General features: G+C 41.3%; 1 protein-coding gene across 6 annotated transcripts in view; it reads right to left on the bottom strand.

Moving 5' to 3' along the window:
- The window catches only part of LOC108388671 (uncharacterized), a 66,280-nt gene extending 55,244 nt beyond the window's left edge, over nt 1–11,036 (bottom strand). For 2 of the 6 annotated variants that reach the window (XM_073226042.1, XM_073226055.1), the window contains exons 1-3: nt 10,877–11,029; nt 7,752–7,843; nt 5,113–5,239 (exon numbers count right to left, since the gene is read on the bottom strand). In XM_073226042.1, coding sequence (XP_073082143.1) covers nt 5,113–5,239; nt 7,752–7,766 — 142 coding nt within the window. In that variant the 5' untranslated portion in view covers nt 7,767–7,843; nt 10,877–11,029. Of the gene's footprint in view, nt 1–4,366; nt 4,451–4,540; nt 4,576–5,112; nt 5,240–7,751; nt 7,844–10,876 lie in introns of those variants that run through there. The other 4 variants (XM_073226043.1, XM_037012396.2, XM_073226054.1 and 1 more) reach the window with 4 other exon arrangements.
- Between the last annotated feature and the right edge of the window lie 5,695 nt (nt 11,037–16,731).

A 16,731-nucleotide genomic window follows, 5' to 3' on the forward strand; every position in this document is an offset into this window, starting at 1 on the left:
TCCACATCTTATGTCATCAGGGAAATGCAAATTTGAACAATGAGATACCACTACACACCTATCAGAATGGCAAAAATCCAGAACACTGACAACACCAAGTGCTGGCCAGGACGTGGAACAACAGGAACTCTCATTCATTGCTGATGGGAACGCAAAATGGTACAGCCACCTTGGAAGACGATTTGGTGGTTTCTTACAAAACTATACATACTTTTATCATCCTATCCACCTATGATGTTCTTTGGTAGTTATCAGAAGGGGTTGAAAACTTAAGTCCACACAAAAGCCTGTATATGGATGAGTAGAGCAGCTTTATTCATAATGACAAAACTTGGAAGACACCAAGGTGCCCTTCAGTAGATAAACAGATAAATCAACTGCAGTACATCCACACAAAAGAATATTATTCAGTTCTAAAATGGTATGTGCTGTCAAGCCGTGAAAAGATGCGAAGGAAATTTAAAGGCATATTACTGGGTGAAAGAAGCCAATTTGAAAAGTCAAAATACCATGTGATTTCAACTATGTAATATTCCAGAAAAGGCAAAAGTATGGAGACAATAAAAAAATCAGTGGTTGCCAGGGGTTTGTCGGGAGGAATGAAGAGTCAGAGCACAGAGGATTTTTAGGGCAGTGAAAATACTTTGATACTGTAACAGTGCCTAGAAAGCATTATACATTTGTCCAAGTCCATAAAATGTACAACATCAAGAGTGAGGCCTAATGTAAAGTATAGACTCTGGGTGGTAGTGATGTGTCTATTTAAGTTCATCAGTTTCATCTGGTGGAGGATGTCAATGTTATAAGGGGCTGTGTGGGGGCAGGGAAATATGGGAGATCTCTGTACATTCCTCTCAGTTCTGCTATGAACCTAAAACTGCTCTAAAAAATAAAATTGGTTTTTAAGAAAAAGAAAGTTCTTCTGAAGAAATTTTTACAAAGGAGAAATCCACTCTCCTCCCTGTAGGAGTCAATTACAAGGTGCCTCCTCTTTTTATCCAGTAAACATGGCATGATAAACATCTCTATATTTCTGCCTTGGGTCATTTTATTAGAAAGTTATTTCAACGTCAAAGTGCCTGGAATGACTAGAATGATTTGCAGCTTGGGAGCAAATACTTGATCACATGTTGACTAAAACACAGCATAAAGCAGAGAATGGAACTTAAGCTCCTACTAGCAAGTTTCCTGCATGAAGACAAAAATGAAACTGAGTAGATAATACATATTATTCTCAAACCCGACAGTGACTCAGATCTCTAGAGAAAAAGTGACAAAGAGGAAGGTAATCTTTTACAACGAAGGCAGAGCCTGGGAGAAGGAAAAGATGAGGTCACAGTGTAAACTTTGAAAGCCAACCCCAGAACGGGAGTCCAGTTCTGCCAGGAACTATCCCCGAACACATGGATGGCTCCTGTCTTCTAGGTCCCTGCTCAGTGTCAGCCCACAGAGGCCTCGTAGCCCCCAGTGCAAAATAATAAGTCTTGCCCCCACTCAGTTCACCTCTGGCCACTTCCATCTTCCTTGTTTGTGTTCTACCCAGCACATTTTACCACGCACATACCAAGTCACTTGTTGTTTAGTACCTGTCTTTCCCACCACGATGCAGCTTCAAGGAGGGCGGCACTTTACACCTTGTATGCTGAACACTTTGTACACTTTCCTACTTTATAACCTCCATTCAGAACCATGCCTGGACCAAAGAGAGCACTCAAAAAATGCATGTTGAATGAATAAATGAATCCTGCTTTGACTTTTTTGGTGAGAGCCTAAGCCAAGTCCTAGAAGGAAGCCTATTTTTCAGGTAAGTTATTTGAAATAGGAAAGGGACAGAAAACCACATTTCTGCTGGAAAGCTGAAAAGCTGTACCAGGCTTGGAGGTACACCAAGAATGATGTTAATGAGAAAACCAAAGGTGGCAAGAATGCCTTGGGGTGAAAAGAGAGAGGGCCTATCCGTGGTCCTTTCGGAAGCCTCTGTGCTGTCTCTTTAAAAACAGTGTGGATGGAGAAGACAAGTAATGACTCCATAGCATCTTACTGTGCTGACGGACAGTGACTGTAATGGGGCGGTGGGGGGGGAACTTAATAATACTGGTGAATGTTGAAACCTCAGTGTCACTTATGTGAAACCTTCATAAGAATGTATATCGATGATACCTTAATTTAAAAAAATAGAGTGTGAAAAACTTAGGATGTAGATAAAATAGTCCAGTACAACAGTTTTTCAAATGGAAATTTCTAGCCCTCCAATGAGCTTGAAATAAATTTAGAAGCTTGTAATAAGCAATCAGAAAAACGAACCAGGATAGAAATGATCAGAATATCACCACCAACAGGAAAGGGATCATTAGATGAAATGCCTATGGAAGTCATACATATAAATCTCCAACACATGAAGGTTTGTTCTGGTTACAATGAAAGACACATCTCTTATTATGGCTCATGCTCAAAAAAAATCTTGAAAAGTTTGGTTCTATTCTTAATTAAACAAATTGTTCAAATGGGAAACATGAGTTCCAGAGTAGAAGCTTGCAAAACTATTACTAGGTACCGATGTACTTCTTGGTAGGTAGTGTGGTTTATGGTTGTCGTTAACAAACTGAACCTTAAAAATGGATGTGTGAGAGGGTCAGGGAGTCTGAGGATGTGACAATTTCGAGCATGAACTTTTTAGATTCTTTCCAGGTTATAATGTTCACTAAGTGAAAAAACACCGAGTCTTTATAAAAATCAAGGGAATTTTTGTGTTTGTTTAATGGCTAAATTTGTAGAAAACAAAGGCACAGAAGATTTTTGAACCAGACATATAGGCAATAATTAGGTATGCATCTCATGTCATTCTTACCTTAAATCTTCCCCGTCAAGAACAGGGAAGGGGAACCCAGGGGGCACTGACACAGACAGGAGTTTTGAAAGAGAAGACTGGCTGTAGATGGCAAATCAGTGGACAGGCAGTTTGCAGCCTGGTAACTGTCTGACACTGTAGGAAATAGATGTTGTTTCCTCATGTGTGGAAGCTGTCTGAGAATTAGACATGAGAATCCTCATTCCTAAAGTATTCTTCCCATAAGTGAACATGCTCCCCTCTGGAAGGCTCCAGGAAAGCCACAGGGAAAGCACGTGACTCAGTATGGTCACAACCACAATGCTCACGAATTTCTCTGGGAAATGGGCCAAGTGCACACACACCAACACACATTCACGCCCAGGGCACCTACAAAAGTAACTGGATAGGCATTTGCCATAAGAAAAAATATTCTGCAATGGCTTTCATTCCCTCTGATTTGCAGGCGACCTAGAGTCATCTCCCGCCCCATGGAGACACTGAGCTCCACACCCATTAACACCTCCACTAGGCCAGCAGGTATTTACAGATGCCTGGCACAAAGCGGGCTATTCTAGGCACCGAGAACAGTCATAAACAGGAGGGAGGCACAAAAATCCTCACTCCTGGGGACTATGCTCTAGTGTGGAGAGAGGAGATACGCAAGCAAACAAAAACCTAAGAGACACAGTAGAAGGCAGAACAAGGAGAGGGAGGGACTGGCACTGTGCACAGGGCGGTCAGAGATGGCCTTTCTCGTGGCGTTAAAAACGGAGCAGAGACTGAATGAGTCAGAGGGCAAATTGGGCGGCTTTTAGGTGAGAAGTTATGTCTGGCAGAGGAAGCAACTAAGGGCTCTGAGGCAGAGGTATCTGTAGTAGGCAGAATAACTGTCCCCCCAAGAATCCCTGTCCTAATATTTGGAGAATATTATGTTGGGCTACATGGCAAATTAACCTACATGGGGAATTAAGGTTGCAGATGGACTTAAGGCTGTCAGTCAGTGGACCTTAATATGGAAGACTATCCCCTATCACCTGGTGGGCTCAGTGCAACAAAAGGGTCTTTCAGAGTGGAAGAGGGAGATGTGGCCACGGAGGAGGGGCAGAGAGAAGCAACACCGAGAAGGCGGAGGGAGGTGGCCAGTGGCTAAGAAATTTGGGTGACTTCTAGGAGGTGAAAAGGCAAAGACACGACTCTCCCCAGAGCCTCCAGAAGGAAATCCAACACGGGGACACCTTGATTCTAGCCTAGTAAGAACCAAGAGACCCTTCGGACCTGTGGGGCTCTAAGGTCATCGGTGTGTGCTGTTGGAAGCCATGAAATCGTGGTGATCTGTTAGAGCAGCGAGAGTCCCTGGCAGGTCTGAGGAAGGGGAGGGAGGACGAGGGGGGTGGAGGGAGGAGAGGAGATGTTCTCGCAGAGGCGGCGCATGTGGAGCAGACCAGGGGGACTCTAGGTGCCACCCGGAGAGGTTTTAACGTTAAGAGAAAGAAAGCCCTAAAGCGCTTTGAGCAGAGCAGTGGCCATCTGACCTACCTTTCCTAGGGGTCACTTTGGCTGCTGCGTGGAGAACAGCCTACAGCAGGGAAGGCGGAAGCAGGGCAACCGGTACGAAGGCGGCTGAAATGATTCGAGAAAAGGGTTTGGCAATTTGGAGTAGATGATGGCAACCGGTGTGCAGAGAAGTAGGACGCATGGGAGAACACCTACTTGGCCTCCCGTCTGCTTGGTGTTTGCCTGACTTCCCTTCTCTTTGGGTTGCTGTCTTCCTCGTCCACAGCCTTTCTTCCTTTTCTAAGTGGCGTCTATCACTTTTGATGGGGTGACGTGAACACTCAAAGTCACATATTTAAAATGAACACACCAAAGGTACAATTTACAGGAAATTCAGATTCCTATTGCTAACTAATCAATTAATCAAAACTAGTGGTCTGTAAACATTTTAAGAAACATGACCTATTTGAAGAAATACCAGTATTTCAAGACCTACACACAAATGCATAAATATGAATCATAAAAACCTATTTCTATTTTCATTAAATCTCTCCCACTGGGTCTTATATCACTCATGCAACTGGCCAGAGGTTTTGCTGCAGTGTAGTCAGTTCTTCCTAACAAGTTGATATTTTCTACCTTATTTTATTTCATGAGAATTCATTGCTCCAAAAGTCATGTCCACAAATGCAGGTGGCCATTTCAGGACTCCCAAAGCCTTGAACACCCATGGACACAAACCCAGTCCAGGGAGCTGACATTCAGTTAGAGACGGCGCCCGTCCTCACCCACAGAGACCAGGTTCCGGAAGTTCTCCAGCATCACGTCTCGGTACAGCTGCCTCTGGGCGGGTTCCAGGAGCCCCAGCTCCTCCTCGCTGAAGACCACAGCCACGTCCTCGAAGGTCAAGTCCTCCTAGAACAGTAAACACCTGTAACCTCAATTTTATAATCAATGGCCACTTGGAAAGGGACAGCTCTGAAAGGTGGAAAGGACAGTGTGGGAAGTGATTCCAGATTTTGAGGGACTTAAGTGAATTTGTAGACTTCTCAGCCCTTCCCTTCCGTGTCGCCAATGCCATACCCTGATTTTCCTTAGCTTCACTGGAAGTGTGACAATGACAATGTCCTTGGCTCTTTATTTTGTGCCTTCACTGAGGCTCCTTATAACTAACCCCAAAAACTATAAGCATGCGTCCTGGGTTACAGGTGTTTTATGTTTTAGTGAAATTGCCAGCTGCTTCCAGAAACATTTAGCAATTTAGTCTGGACATATTTGACAGCACCCAACTTCCTCTCACACACATGAATCCCAGATGCTATCACTTTTCTTTAACATCTGCCAAACTAACAAGCTTTTGGTAGCCTGTGCAGGACAGCTATCTGGTTCACCCCAGGGATAATTCAGCATCATGCTCTGTAGCCAGCGTGCCTCAGAACGATTCCCAAAGGTCTGCCCCTTACTAGCTGTGTGACCTTGGCCAAGTTCACAGACCTGTGTGTTTCCTCTCTGTATAATGGTCCTGACATGACAAGAGATCTTCAAGAACCAAACAAGGGACTATCCAGTATTTGGAACAGTGTGTGGCACAGAAAAAAGTGCCTTGTAAACATCGGCTATTATTACTTCCTCATAGTATCTTTATCAATATCTATGTCATTTCACTTTGTGGCTGTATATTATTCCACAGAACTGATTATCTACATTTACTGTTCTTAATGAAGAATACTTAATTTTACATATTTTTCTCATTATAACCCATCCTGCAAAAAGCACAATTTTATGTACTTCCTTGTCTCACTTTTAAAAAATAACTGCAAATGAAAATTTAAATGTTAAAAATAAGCACGCTTAGAATTATTATATAATGGAAGATTTTCTTCTCAAACTATTTCCTACTTGCATAATCTTTTCAGAGAACACAAGTGCCCCCATTTGCCATATGATGGCAGGTTATGAATTTTCCCATGTGGGAGGAACAATTAATTTTTGTATTCTGACTTATTTGATTATAAATTAATAGAATTACCTTTTCCAATATTAATATATATTAATAACTGGCATTTATTGAACATGTCTGTTCATGTCCTTATTCATACTCTCTGGATATTTTTCTTTATCATATACATAAGATTCCCATTATGGATTTTGTCTCTTTTTGCATCTGAGCGGTAAATGTTTTGCCTCAGGCTGTTATTTTTTTCTGGCAATATATGTAAAGTAGCTTTTGCCAGAGGAATTTAAAGATTTTTAAACGACTGTGCTCACTGCGGTCTTTGTGCACCAGGGGCACTGAGCACCTTGGAGCGCCTGAGGCGGTGGTCCTACAAGAGGAGCAGAAATGCACCCCAAAATGGGGGCCAGGGGAGGAGCAGTGCCCCCTGTGGAAACCAGCCCTTAAAAGGGCACCCCAGACACCCACACTACAGGGCACAGGTCCTGAGGTGAACTCTTTCTTCTTGACCATCTCTGTCACTCGAGCAGAGGGCCTAACACTGCCACCCTCGGTCTCCTAGTGAGCCTGAGCAGGTAGTCATACTTCATGTGCTTAAGTTGAAGATGGCACCAAAATCTCCGCATTCCGCTGCTCCATGGAGTGAACGCAGAGAACAAAGTGCAAGTTAGCGGCAAATCTGTTATCACTGGACATCTGATACTAAGGTTACCTATTAGTTTGGTCCAGCTAGTTAACACATGAAAGAATGAAAAAGGTCAATAAAGAAAATACACACAAATCATGACAGGCAAGTGGAAGGCAGAATCTAGCTTTTCCTGTGTGAAGACCTTCAATAATATTTATGTGAAGCAGCAGTTAGAGCCTGCTGGGCTGTGTCTGTGTGCAGATATTCTACCTACAAAGCCGCCAATTTGACACATATCAAAAGCACTCTTTCAATACTGAACTCATGGTACATCGCACACCAAAAATATGCAGACTGTTCTCAGAACTGGTTTTGGGGGGAAAGGTTTTCTGCGGGCGAGCCAGCTGCCCTGGCAGTGTTGCTTAAAACAATAAGAGTCCTAAACCACCTAAATGTCTATGAAGGGGAGGCGGTTAAAAAGATGCCTCAATTCAACGCAAATGTGGTGTGATTTACATTCCACACACAAAAAATGAATGTTATATAAGATTAAAGGAAAAGAGTCACAATTTAAAATTAGATGTGTATTGTGACTATAAATAAGGAGAGTATGAGAAAATAAAGACAGCTCATTTGTCAGCAGGGAAGTAGTAACGTGGGAAAATTGTTCATTTCAATTCTTCCACTCCATAAAATAAGTAAGTAAGATAAAAACTAAAAACAAATGCAAAGTAAACTTGAAAGGGACAAAGAAAAACTCTGGAGCAAAATAGGTCCTACAAAGCCTGTTGACAATATGAGTAATGAGGTGGAATTCTGAAGTGAGAAAGGCAAGCTCTACTCACCGTGAATGTGGTCATTTTTCCTTCTACTTCCAGGGATGTGCAGAGTCCTGAGCTACAGAGATCCCAGGCAGGCAGACTGTGCCTGGCAGCACCTAGGAAGCAGGAAGAAGAGATGGAAGGGGGGCCTGGAATGCTGCTCACTTACACGGACAATTATTGTGAATGAGCGCATGAATGCTCATAGCAGCATTATTTATAACCTAAAACAACTGAAATGACCTTTGCATGAACAAATAGCAAATTGTGGTGTATCCATACAGTGAACATTATTCACCAATGAAAAGGAACGACACAAAAAGAGACAAGTACTGATTATGCTATAACGTGGATGAATGTTGTAAACATTATGGAAAGCAGAAGCAGCCAGTTGCAAAAAATCACATATTGTTTGATTCCATTTCATGAAATGGCCAGCACAGGAAAATGTATGGGGACAAGAAGTGGACTGGTGATTGTCTGGGTGTCTGAGGAGTGCTGTCGCGGGCTAGCTGAAAGTGGATATGAGGAATCCAATTGAGGAATGAAACTGTTCTAAGCTGAATGATGGCAGTGGTTGCACCACTTAGTAAAGTCACTAAGAATCACTGAATTGCACACCCAAAATGGGTGAATTCTATATGTACAATATATCTCAAGTTGGTAAAATAAATGTGTGCTAATTTACACGTCATTTGAAATTAACAAAACTAACTTATGGGTTTTGAGTCATACTAATATTTTTATTTGAATGAATGAATAAATAAGTGAGGGAAAAGAGAAAACTTGTCTTCATAGTAGAATGTATACTAGGTAAATGTATCTCCCCACAAAAAATACTTCACTAATTAAAAAAAAAAAAGATAGTGACTTTACAGTGGAGAAATCTGACAGGTATCATCTCAGCCTAGAGAACAAAGTTGAATTCCCCAACCTAGGCACAAACTAACTTCCTTCTTCCTTCTGTTGCTGTTATGCTGCAGTGAGAGGGACACCTCACCATTTCAGTAGAATCCCCACCAACAGTGCATAATCTGAACTGAAACATCGCCTCTAGCAGATAAACCCCAAACAGAGGACTTTCTCCAAAAGAACCTGCCTCCATACTCTTCAAAAACATCAATAATAAAAAAAGACAAAGGCTATGGAACTGTTCCATGTTAAAGAACATTGTAAGTGTGATACAAATTTTGTAAAATGTTTATGAACAAATATACCATTCAAGGCAATGCATATAATTGAACTTTGAACTGGTGGGCAAGCAGTTACAAGGACTTTAAATTAAAAACAGAACAAATAAATACAGAATTACATAACAGTGCATTATGTAGCTTAATCTAATAGACAACACTATTAACTACTATTAACAATCACTTAATATAATCTAATATCTAATAGATAATACTGATACTATTACCTAGTATGTCTAATTATTACCAAGCACGTGATGCTAAAATCCTATAATCAGCCTCTCCTAAATCTCTCTTACCAAGACATCTCCTGTTTCCATGGTATGTGGGCTTCCTTCCTGCAAAAACCTAAAATAAGCTGCCACCAAATCCATGTATATTCTTGGTGTTATGTGCTCATGGAACCACAAAGAAGATAAGCCAAATGTAAACAATTGGTGAATTTGGGTAAAGAGTATATAAGAATTCCTTATGCAATTCTTGTCATTTTTCTATAGATTTGAAGTTATATAAAAATAGGGAGTTAAAAAAATTAGTAAACAGTCACAGGAATAGCAATAATAATGATAATAAGGGTGATCATGAAATTGTATGTAAGTTCATTAGCTTATTCTTTATTGGCAAGGTTTGGAAATTTCCATAGTTTAAACACACAAGGGGGAAAAAACTTTAAGACAAATATGGTAGGAATTTTATAAAATGTTTATAGACAAATACACAAAACCCACTAAACCGAAATGCATTAGAATTCCAATAGCTGCTGTCTTTACACCTTGGATTACTGGGTAATTTTTAAAAAATTGTTTTCTCCATATTTTTAGAATTTCTGAATCTTGCACAATGATAGTGGTTCAGTAAGAGTAAGAAATATTATAAGTGAAACGAACAGTTGACAATAAAAAACTCATAAAATAAGTCCAAGCCCACTAGCCTTGCTTTTAAGGTCACCCAGAATGAAGTCCTAACTCCCTGGCCTGATTCCAGCTAAGAGAATATATCCAAGAGATTACAACTCAAGCTCTGGACTCAGAGCGCCTACATTCCAACCTCAGCTCAGGCTCTTATCAGGTGGGCGAGGATGAGCAAATAATTTATGCTTCCTGGGTCTCAATCTCATTTTATAGATTAAGGGCAAAAAAATGTATTCACAAAGCCGTGGTGTGGCATAGTGCATTTAATCTGCATAAAGACCTCATCACTTAAATGAGCATTTAAAGATTAATTATCAATATCCATGCCCATTACACGTCCTACACATTCTCCTATTGATTTGAACATGCTGTAACAGAAACAATGGGAAGTCCCACTTATGTGGAGCTGATGTCAGTAGTAGAGGTAGCTTAGGAGTCACCCCTTCCACCTCTATTCAGTCCTTTTGGAGAAGTCAGGCTGAAGAAAGAAAGAATGCTGTGAAAACGTCATCATCGTGTCGCCATCCTCAATAAAACTTAAGCCTTCACTCCCCCTCTGCAGTCTGGAGGCAACCCTCACCTTCCTAAAAATGAAATCAGAAGCGGTCCACGATTAAGCAGTCAGGCAGGGACCAGGAAGAAGAGCAAGGGTCACTGCAGCTGGATCTCTGACCCTAAGCGGGACCTGACCGCTGCAAAGGAAGAGATACAAAATACTAAGGAGACATCACCATTCACCACGTGCCAGGAGCTGTTTTAAGATTTATACTTCTACCACTTCTTTTTAACTCCCAAAAGAATTCCTTTAGGAAGGTCCTAATATCTTCCTTTCAAAGAACGGCAACGGGAAGCACAAGGGAGATTAACTCCTCAAGGCTAGGAAGCAGAAGCGAGAGCGGAAGGTGTAGGGAGGCGGACTGTCCCAGCTGAGACCCACGGGAACTCTTAAACCGCGCGACACGCGACCCGAGCTCGTCCCCACACAGGGACGCAAGAATCGCCGCAAAGGCTGAAGCTCGGCGGAGGGGACGCACACTGCCGCTCTCACCTTTTCATACCTGCGCTCTCCGCTGAGGCTTATTTTCCCCTAAATTCACCGCCTGGTTGGTGCAGGTCCAGGAAGTTCGGAAGGGCCAGCGAGAAGCGGAACTGACGCACACTCCCGCGGAAAATACCTTAGCAACCGCACACTACCCGGACGGAAGTGCCTGCCCGCCCACGGAGCTCCTGGACTACACTTCCCAGAATGCACCAAACCCACTTTTCTCAGTGCAACAGTCGCGGCCGCAGGGCGTCTGGACTACACTTCCCAGAATGCCGCAGGAAGAGCGTCCATAGTTTCACCCTCCCGAAACAAATGTTGCGGAGACCGGAAGCTCCTTGACTATATTTGGCAAAAGGCCAGAGCGGAAAAAAAGTCCCACAGCCCCGACTTTCTGGGCGGTAATAACGGTTCCTATACTAAGCCTGTGAGTAGCCTTTCCTTGAGTCCTTCAAAGAAAATATTCCATGGACATGACTTTCTGAAGTCGAAGTAATACCAGGGTTCTTGTTCACGGAGCGGAAGAATGAACTTCGGAAACACTCAAGGCTTTTATTTAGAGATAAAATGCCCATTTTTGATGAGTAGCAGAAGACATCTGCTGCTCTGATTCTTTCTCAGGATAGCAGTTTCCCTCTGGGAGCATATCAATGAAGACCACCTGCCCTGCCCCCAGGTGGGCTGGGTTGTTGTCTGTTTGCTAAAGAGTGTGGTAAGAGTCTTTTTAACTTTTTGGGTTGTTTATAGTTTGGCTTGCTTACTAAATTAATCTTTTGCCCAAAATTGCAGATTACTTGATTAGGATTAAAGAAGGAAAAACAGCATATAGGTACAGTTAAAAATAAACCGGGCGTTTTAGCAGGCTAAGGTAAATTTTACAGTGTCATGATCTAATTGACAAAATGAAGTCACGGGTTATGCTAAGATACTTTTCTTTATCTGGAGAACATTTAAACATTTCAGACCAAGTTGCTCTTGGCTTTTGCAGCTTTAACTGGTTTCACTGAAGAATGTCTGTATTCCTAGTCTGGTTTCTTTACCCTAGAGAATTAGTGTAACTCTGACTTTGGGTAATGCTTAACACAGAGTTTTGATAGGGACTTCTTTGCACATTGTTACCTCCTTCTGACTGTAATTATCTTGCTTTGCTTTTTTCTGGAGGCCCTCACCCTACTGTGCCTAAACCCATGGTCCCTGTCTCAGTAGTGCTTCATATTATGGCAGGAGTAGTATTGTTGGAACAAGTAAGGAGATACAATCCTCAAGAAATTAATGATTGTTTAGGGGACACTAGATGATTGAGAGGATAATGTTCTGTATAATCTCACGATGAGACTAAAACTCAGTTTAAAGAATGGACAAGGTAGAATAGTGTGGGTGGAAGCGAGGAAGACACTAATTGCTTACTCTGGCCCCTGTGGTAACATTGGTTTGGCAGAAAAAAAACAACTGGAAAGGGCCAAAGTGAAAGCTTGTCTTCATGAGACAACATACATATTTTATTTTTAAAGTGAAGCCTCATATTCTGTATCCATTATTCTAAACTCAGAATAAGCTATACATTTTCTAATATCAGTCACTGAAAATCGAACTCCTTCCTAGTGAAGGCTGTATAATGCTGTATTGAATGGATTGAGAATGAAAAGCAAAGCAGCCCCTGACATCTGGGAGCTGGTGTGGCTCTCACAGGTAGGCCCTGTTATTCTCCTTTGGGACATAAATAAACTGCAGAATACTCTCCTCAATTGATGTTTCTCTGAGACAGTGGTAAAGTGAGACAAAACAATGCCCTGTCATAGTTTTGTTTAGACACAGATGAAAACAAGGTCACTGTACAAACCACACAATGTCAAATAGTCCTCTCTTGGCTAAAGGACTGCTACTTCTTTCCCACTTACAGCTTTATCCTCACTCTAGTCTGCCCTCCCAAAGGATAAAATTTGTTGAGATAATCTTAAAGTTGCCCTGGCTTTCTGACAGCATCCAATCCTGAGTGAACCCTGCTTCCTTAGACCCTCCCCCAAACCACCCAAACAAAGCCCAAATCCTATAATAGATCCTTTCTAACACCATCTTATCCATGTGACACATTCCTGTGATGGGTTTACTCTCTCACTGCAACAAATAATAAGCCCAGCTTGTCCTACTGGTGTGTGCCTGGATGAATTAAGCATTTTGGCATACCCTCTGATGAGTAATAGGTTGGCTATTACATATGAAGCTGCAATTAACATAATTTTATGTTCTTCTGGGATAGACACTGTTGGCTAGTGAACCAACCATCCATCACAAATCCTTCATTTCTTATACCTTCTCTATAGAGAATAGCAAAGCTAAATGCTCACTTTCCCACCTTCCTTGTAGCAACACATTTCCATGGGTAGACCTGGCCAATGAGATACTTGGAGCAGATTGCTTGCTATGCACTGGTTGTCAATCCTAAGGGTATAGGGTACTGTGCATCAGTTATCTCCTTGACAGTTTGGTACAGTAAGCAGGGTCACCAAAGAAATGCAGTCAAACAAGGGTCCACTGTCTGAAACACACTTTAAGCCAAATGGGGCACCAGGTTTTGCAAAAGAAAGAGTGTTATTAATGGCAATGGAACAAGGAGACACTCCTGAGCTCAAATCTGTCACTGCTCATCAGGAGAAGAGGCTTTTTAAAGTGCTTTGGACGGGATTAAGATGAAGGCTGTTCAGAGCATGAAGTGGGATTGGTTGAGGGTTGGGAAATGCCTACTCAGGTTTCTCCTATTCCACAATGAGGGTGATCAGTTGCATGCTAATTTGGGTCATGTTTTCTGTTGTTGATTGTCACTTCCCTTTCATTTTATGTCACCTGTCACCTCAAATCATTAGACTGAAGTCCTTGAGGCACTTTCATTGCCTGGAGAATTTTTGTTCCAGGCATCAAAAAGGTCAACAACCAGGCAAATGAACCTAACCTGGGCATGCTCTAGAGGGCTCCACAAATTTCACCTGGAACTAGCAGGTTGCTGCAGGCCTGACAAGAGCTGGGACATTTCTGGTCACTATTTGAAAAGTAAGCTCAAGAGTATTGATTAATCATTTGCAATTGCAATCCTGCAAGGCATACTTTCAGAAACATACCATGGTATGGTGGAACTGCAAGGGTTTGTCAGCCCCATGGCCTCAAGGTAGTGCCAGGTTCCCAGGGAGGAACTGTCTTAAGGTGCTGACCACCCTTTGCCCACATAGGGACAAATGGATTGTAGACAATCTCCCTGTTAACAGGAGTGAGTTGGTGTAATGGCTGGGGACTGAAGTATGAGAGGTGGCCCCTAAGAAGAGCAGGGAAGCTACGCTTAGGGTATTGACCACTCCTATGCTATCTGCCAAGTCCCATAGTATCCCAAGGATTGCAGACAATCACTGGGGGAAGCAGAAGGACCTGTGCAGGAAGCTCCATCTGCTCCAAGTCACTTGACAGCCTCAAGTAAGACCCATTCACTCAGCATTAAACAACTGATGGCATTGCTGAAAATAAGACTGTTGAAATAAGATCTCTGAGGGAGAAATTTAAAAGTTCAAGTACATGGATAACCTAGAAATGGAAAACTTTCTAGAAAAATACAACCTTCCAAGGGTGACACAGGAAGAAACAGAAAATCTAAACAGACCAATTACCAGAAATGAAATTGAATTGTTAATCAAAAAACTACCCAAGAACAAAACTCCTGGACCAGATGGATTCACCGGTGAATTTTATCAGACATTTAGAGAAGACATAATACCCATTCTCCTTAAAGTTTTCCAAAAACTAGAAGCAGAGGGAGTACTTCCAAATTCATTCTATGAGGCCAGCATCACTGTAATACCAAAACCAGACAAAGACACTACAAAAAAAGAAAATTACAGACCGATATCCCTGAGGAACATAGTTGCAAAAATACTTAACAAAATATTAGCAAACTGAATTCAAAAATACATCAGAAAGATCATCCATCATGATCAAGTAAGATTTATTCCAGGGATGCAAGGATGACACAATATTAGAAAATTATTAAACATCATCCACCACATCAACAAAAAGGGCAAAAACTACATGATCTCCACAGATGCTGAAAAACCATTTGACAAAATTCAACATCCATTCATGATAAAAACTCTCAACAAAGTGAGTATAGGGGGTAAGTACCTCAACATAATAAAGGCCAATACAACAAACCCACACCAACATTATACTTAACAGCAAGAAGCAGAAAGCTTTTCCTCTAAGTTTGGGAACAAGACAAGGATGCCCACTCTCCACACTTTTATTCAACATAGTTCTGGAGGTCCTAGCTATGGCAATCAGACAACACAAAGAAATAAAAGGCATCCAGATTGACAAGGAAGAAGTTAAACTACACTGTTTGCAGATGACATGATATTGTACATAAAAAACCCTAAAGCATCCACTTCAAAACTACTAGAACTAATAACTGAATTCAGCAAAGTTTCAGGATACAAAATTAATACTCAGAAATCTGTTGCATCCCTATATACTAATGATGAATGAGCAGAAAATCAAGAAAACAATTCCATTCACAATTGCATAAAAAATAATAAAATACCTAGGAATAAACCTAACCAAGGAAATGAAAGACCTGTACCCTGAAAACTACAAGACACTCATGAGAGAAATTAAAGAAGATACCAATAAATGGAAATACACCCCATGCTCATGGACAGGAAGAATTATTGTTGTCAAATGGCCATCCTGCCTAAAGCAATCTACAGATTCAATGCAACCCCTATCAAAATACCAATGGCATTCTTCAACAAACTAAAGCAAATAGTTCTAAAATTAATATGGAACTACCAAAGACCCCGAATGGTCAAAGCAATCCTGAGAAGGAAGAATAAAGCAAGGGGGATTATGCTCTGTAACTTCAAGCTCTACTACAAAGCCACAGTAATCAAGACAATATGATACTGGCACAAGAACAGACCCATAGATCAATGGAACAGAATAGAGAGCCCAGATATAAACCCAAGAATATATGGTCAATTAATATATGATAAAGGAGCCATGGTTATTCCATGGGGAAATGACAGCCTCTTCAACAACTGGTGTTTGGGCAAACCTAGACAGCTACATATAAGAGAATGAAACTGGATTATTATCTAACTCCATACACAAGAGTAAACTCGAAATGGGTCAAAGACCTGAACGTAAGTCATGAAACCATAAAACTCTTAGAAGAAAACATAGGCAAAAATATCTTGAATATAAACATGACCAACTTGTTCCTGAACGCGTCTCCTCGGGCAAGGGAAACAAAAGCAAAAATGAACAAATGGGACTACATCAAGCTAAAAGTTTCTGTACAGCAAAGGACATCACTGGTAGAACAAAAAGGCATCCTACAGTATAGGAGAATATATTTGTAAATGACATATCTGACAAGGGGTTAACATCCAGAATATACAAAGAGAACCCAAAAAGCAAATAACCCTATTAAAAAATGGGTGAAGGATATGAATAGACAGTTCTATAAAGAAAAAATTTAGATGGCCAACAGGCACATGAAAAGATACTCCATTGCTAATTCTCAGGGAAATGCAAATTAAAACTACAATGATATATCACCTCACACCAGTTAGGATGGCCAACATAAAAAAGACTAGGAACAACAAATGCTGGTGAGGATGTGGAAAAAGGAGAACCCTCCTACACTGCTGGTGGGAATGTAAATTAGTTAACCATTGTAGAAAGCAATATGGAGGACCCTTTAAAAACTAAAAACAGAAATACCATTTGACTCACGAATTCCACTCCTAGGAATTTACCCAAAGAAAACAAGTTTTCAGATTTGAAAGGACATATGCACCCATATGTTTAGTGCGGCAGTA

This window comes from Manis javanica, chromosome 17, assembly GCF_040802235.1.
Source record: "Manis javanica isolate MJ-LG chromosome 17, MJ_LKY, whole genome shotgun sequence".
Classification (NCBI taxonomy): Eukaryota; Metazoa; Chordata; class Mammalia; order Pholidota; family Manidae; genus Manis; species Manis javanica.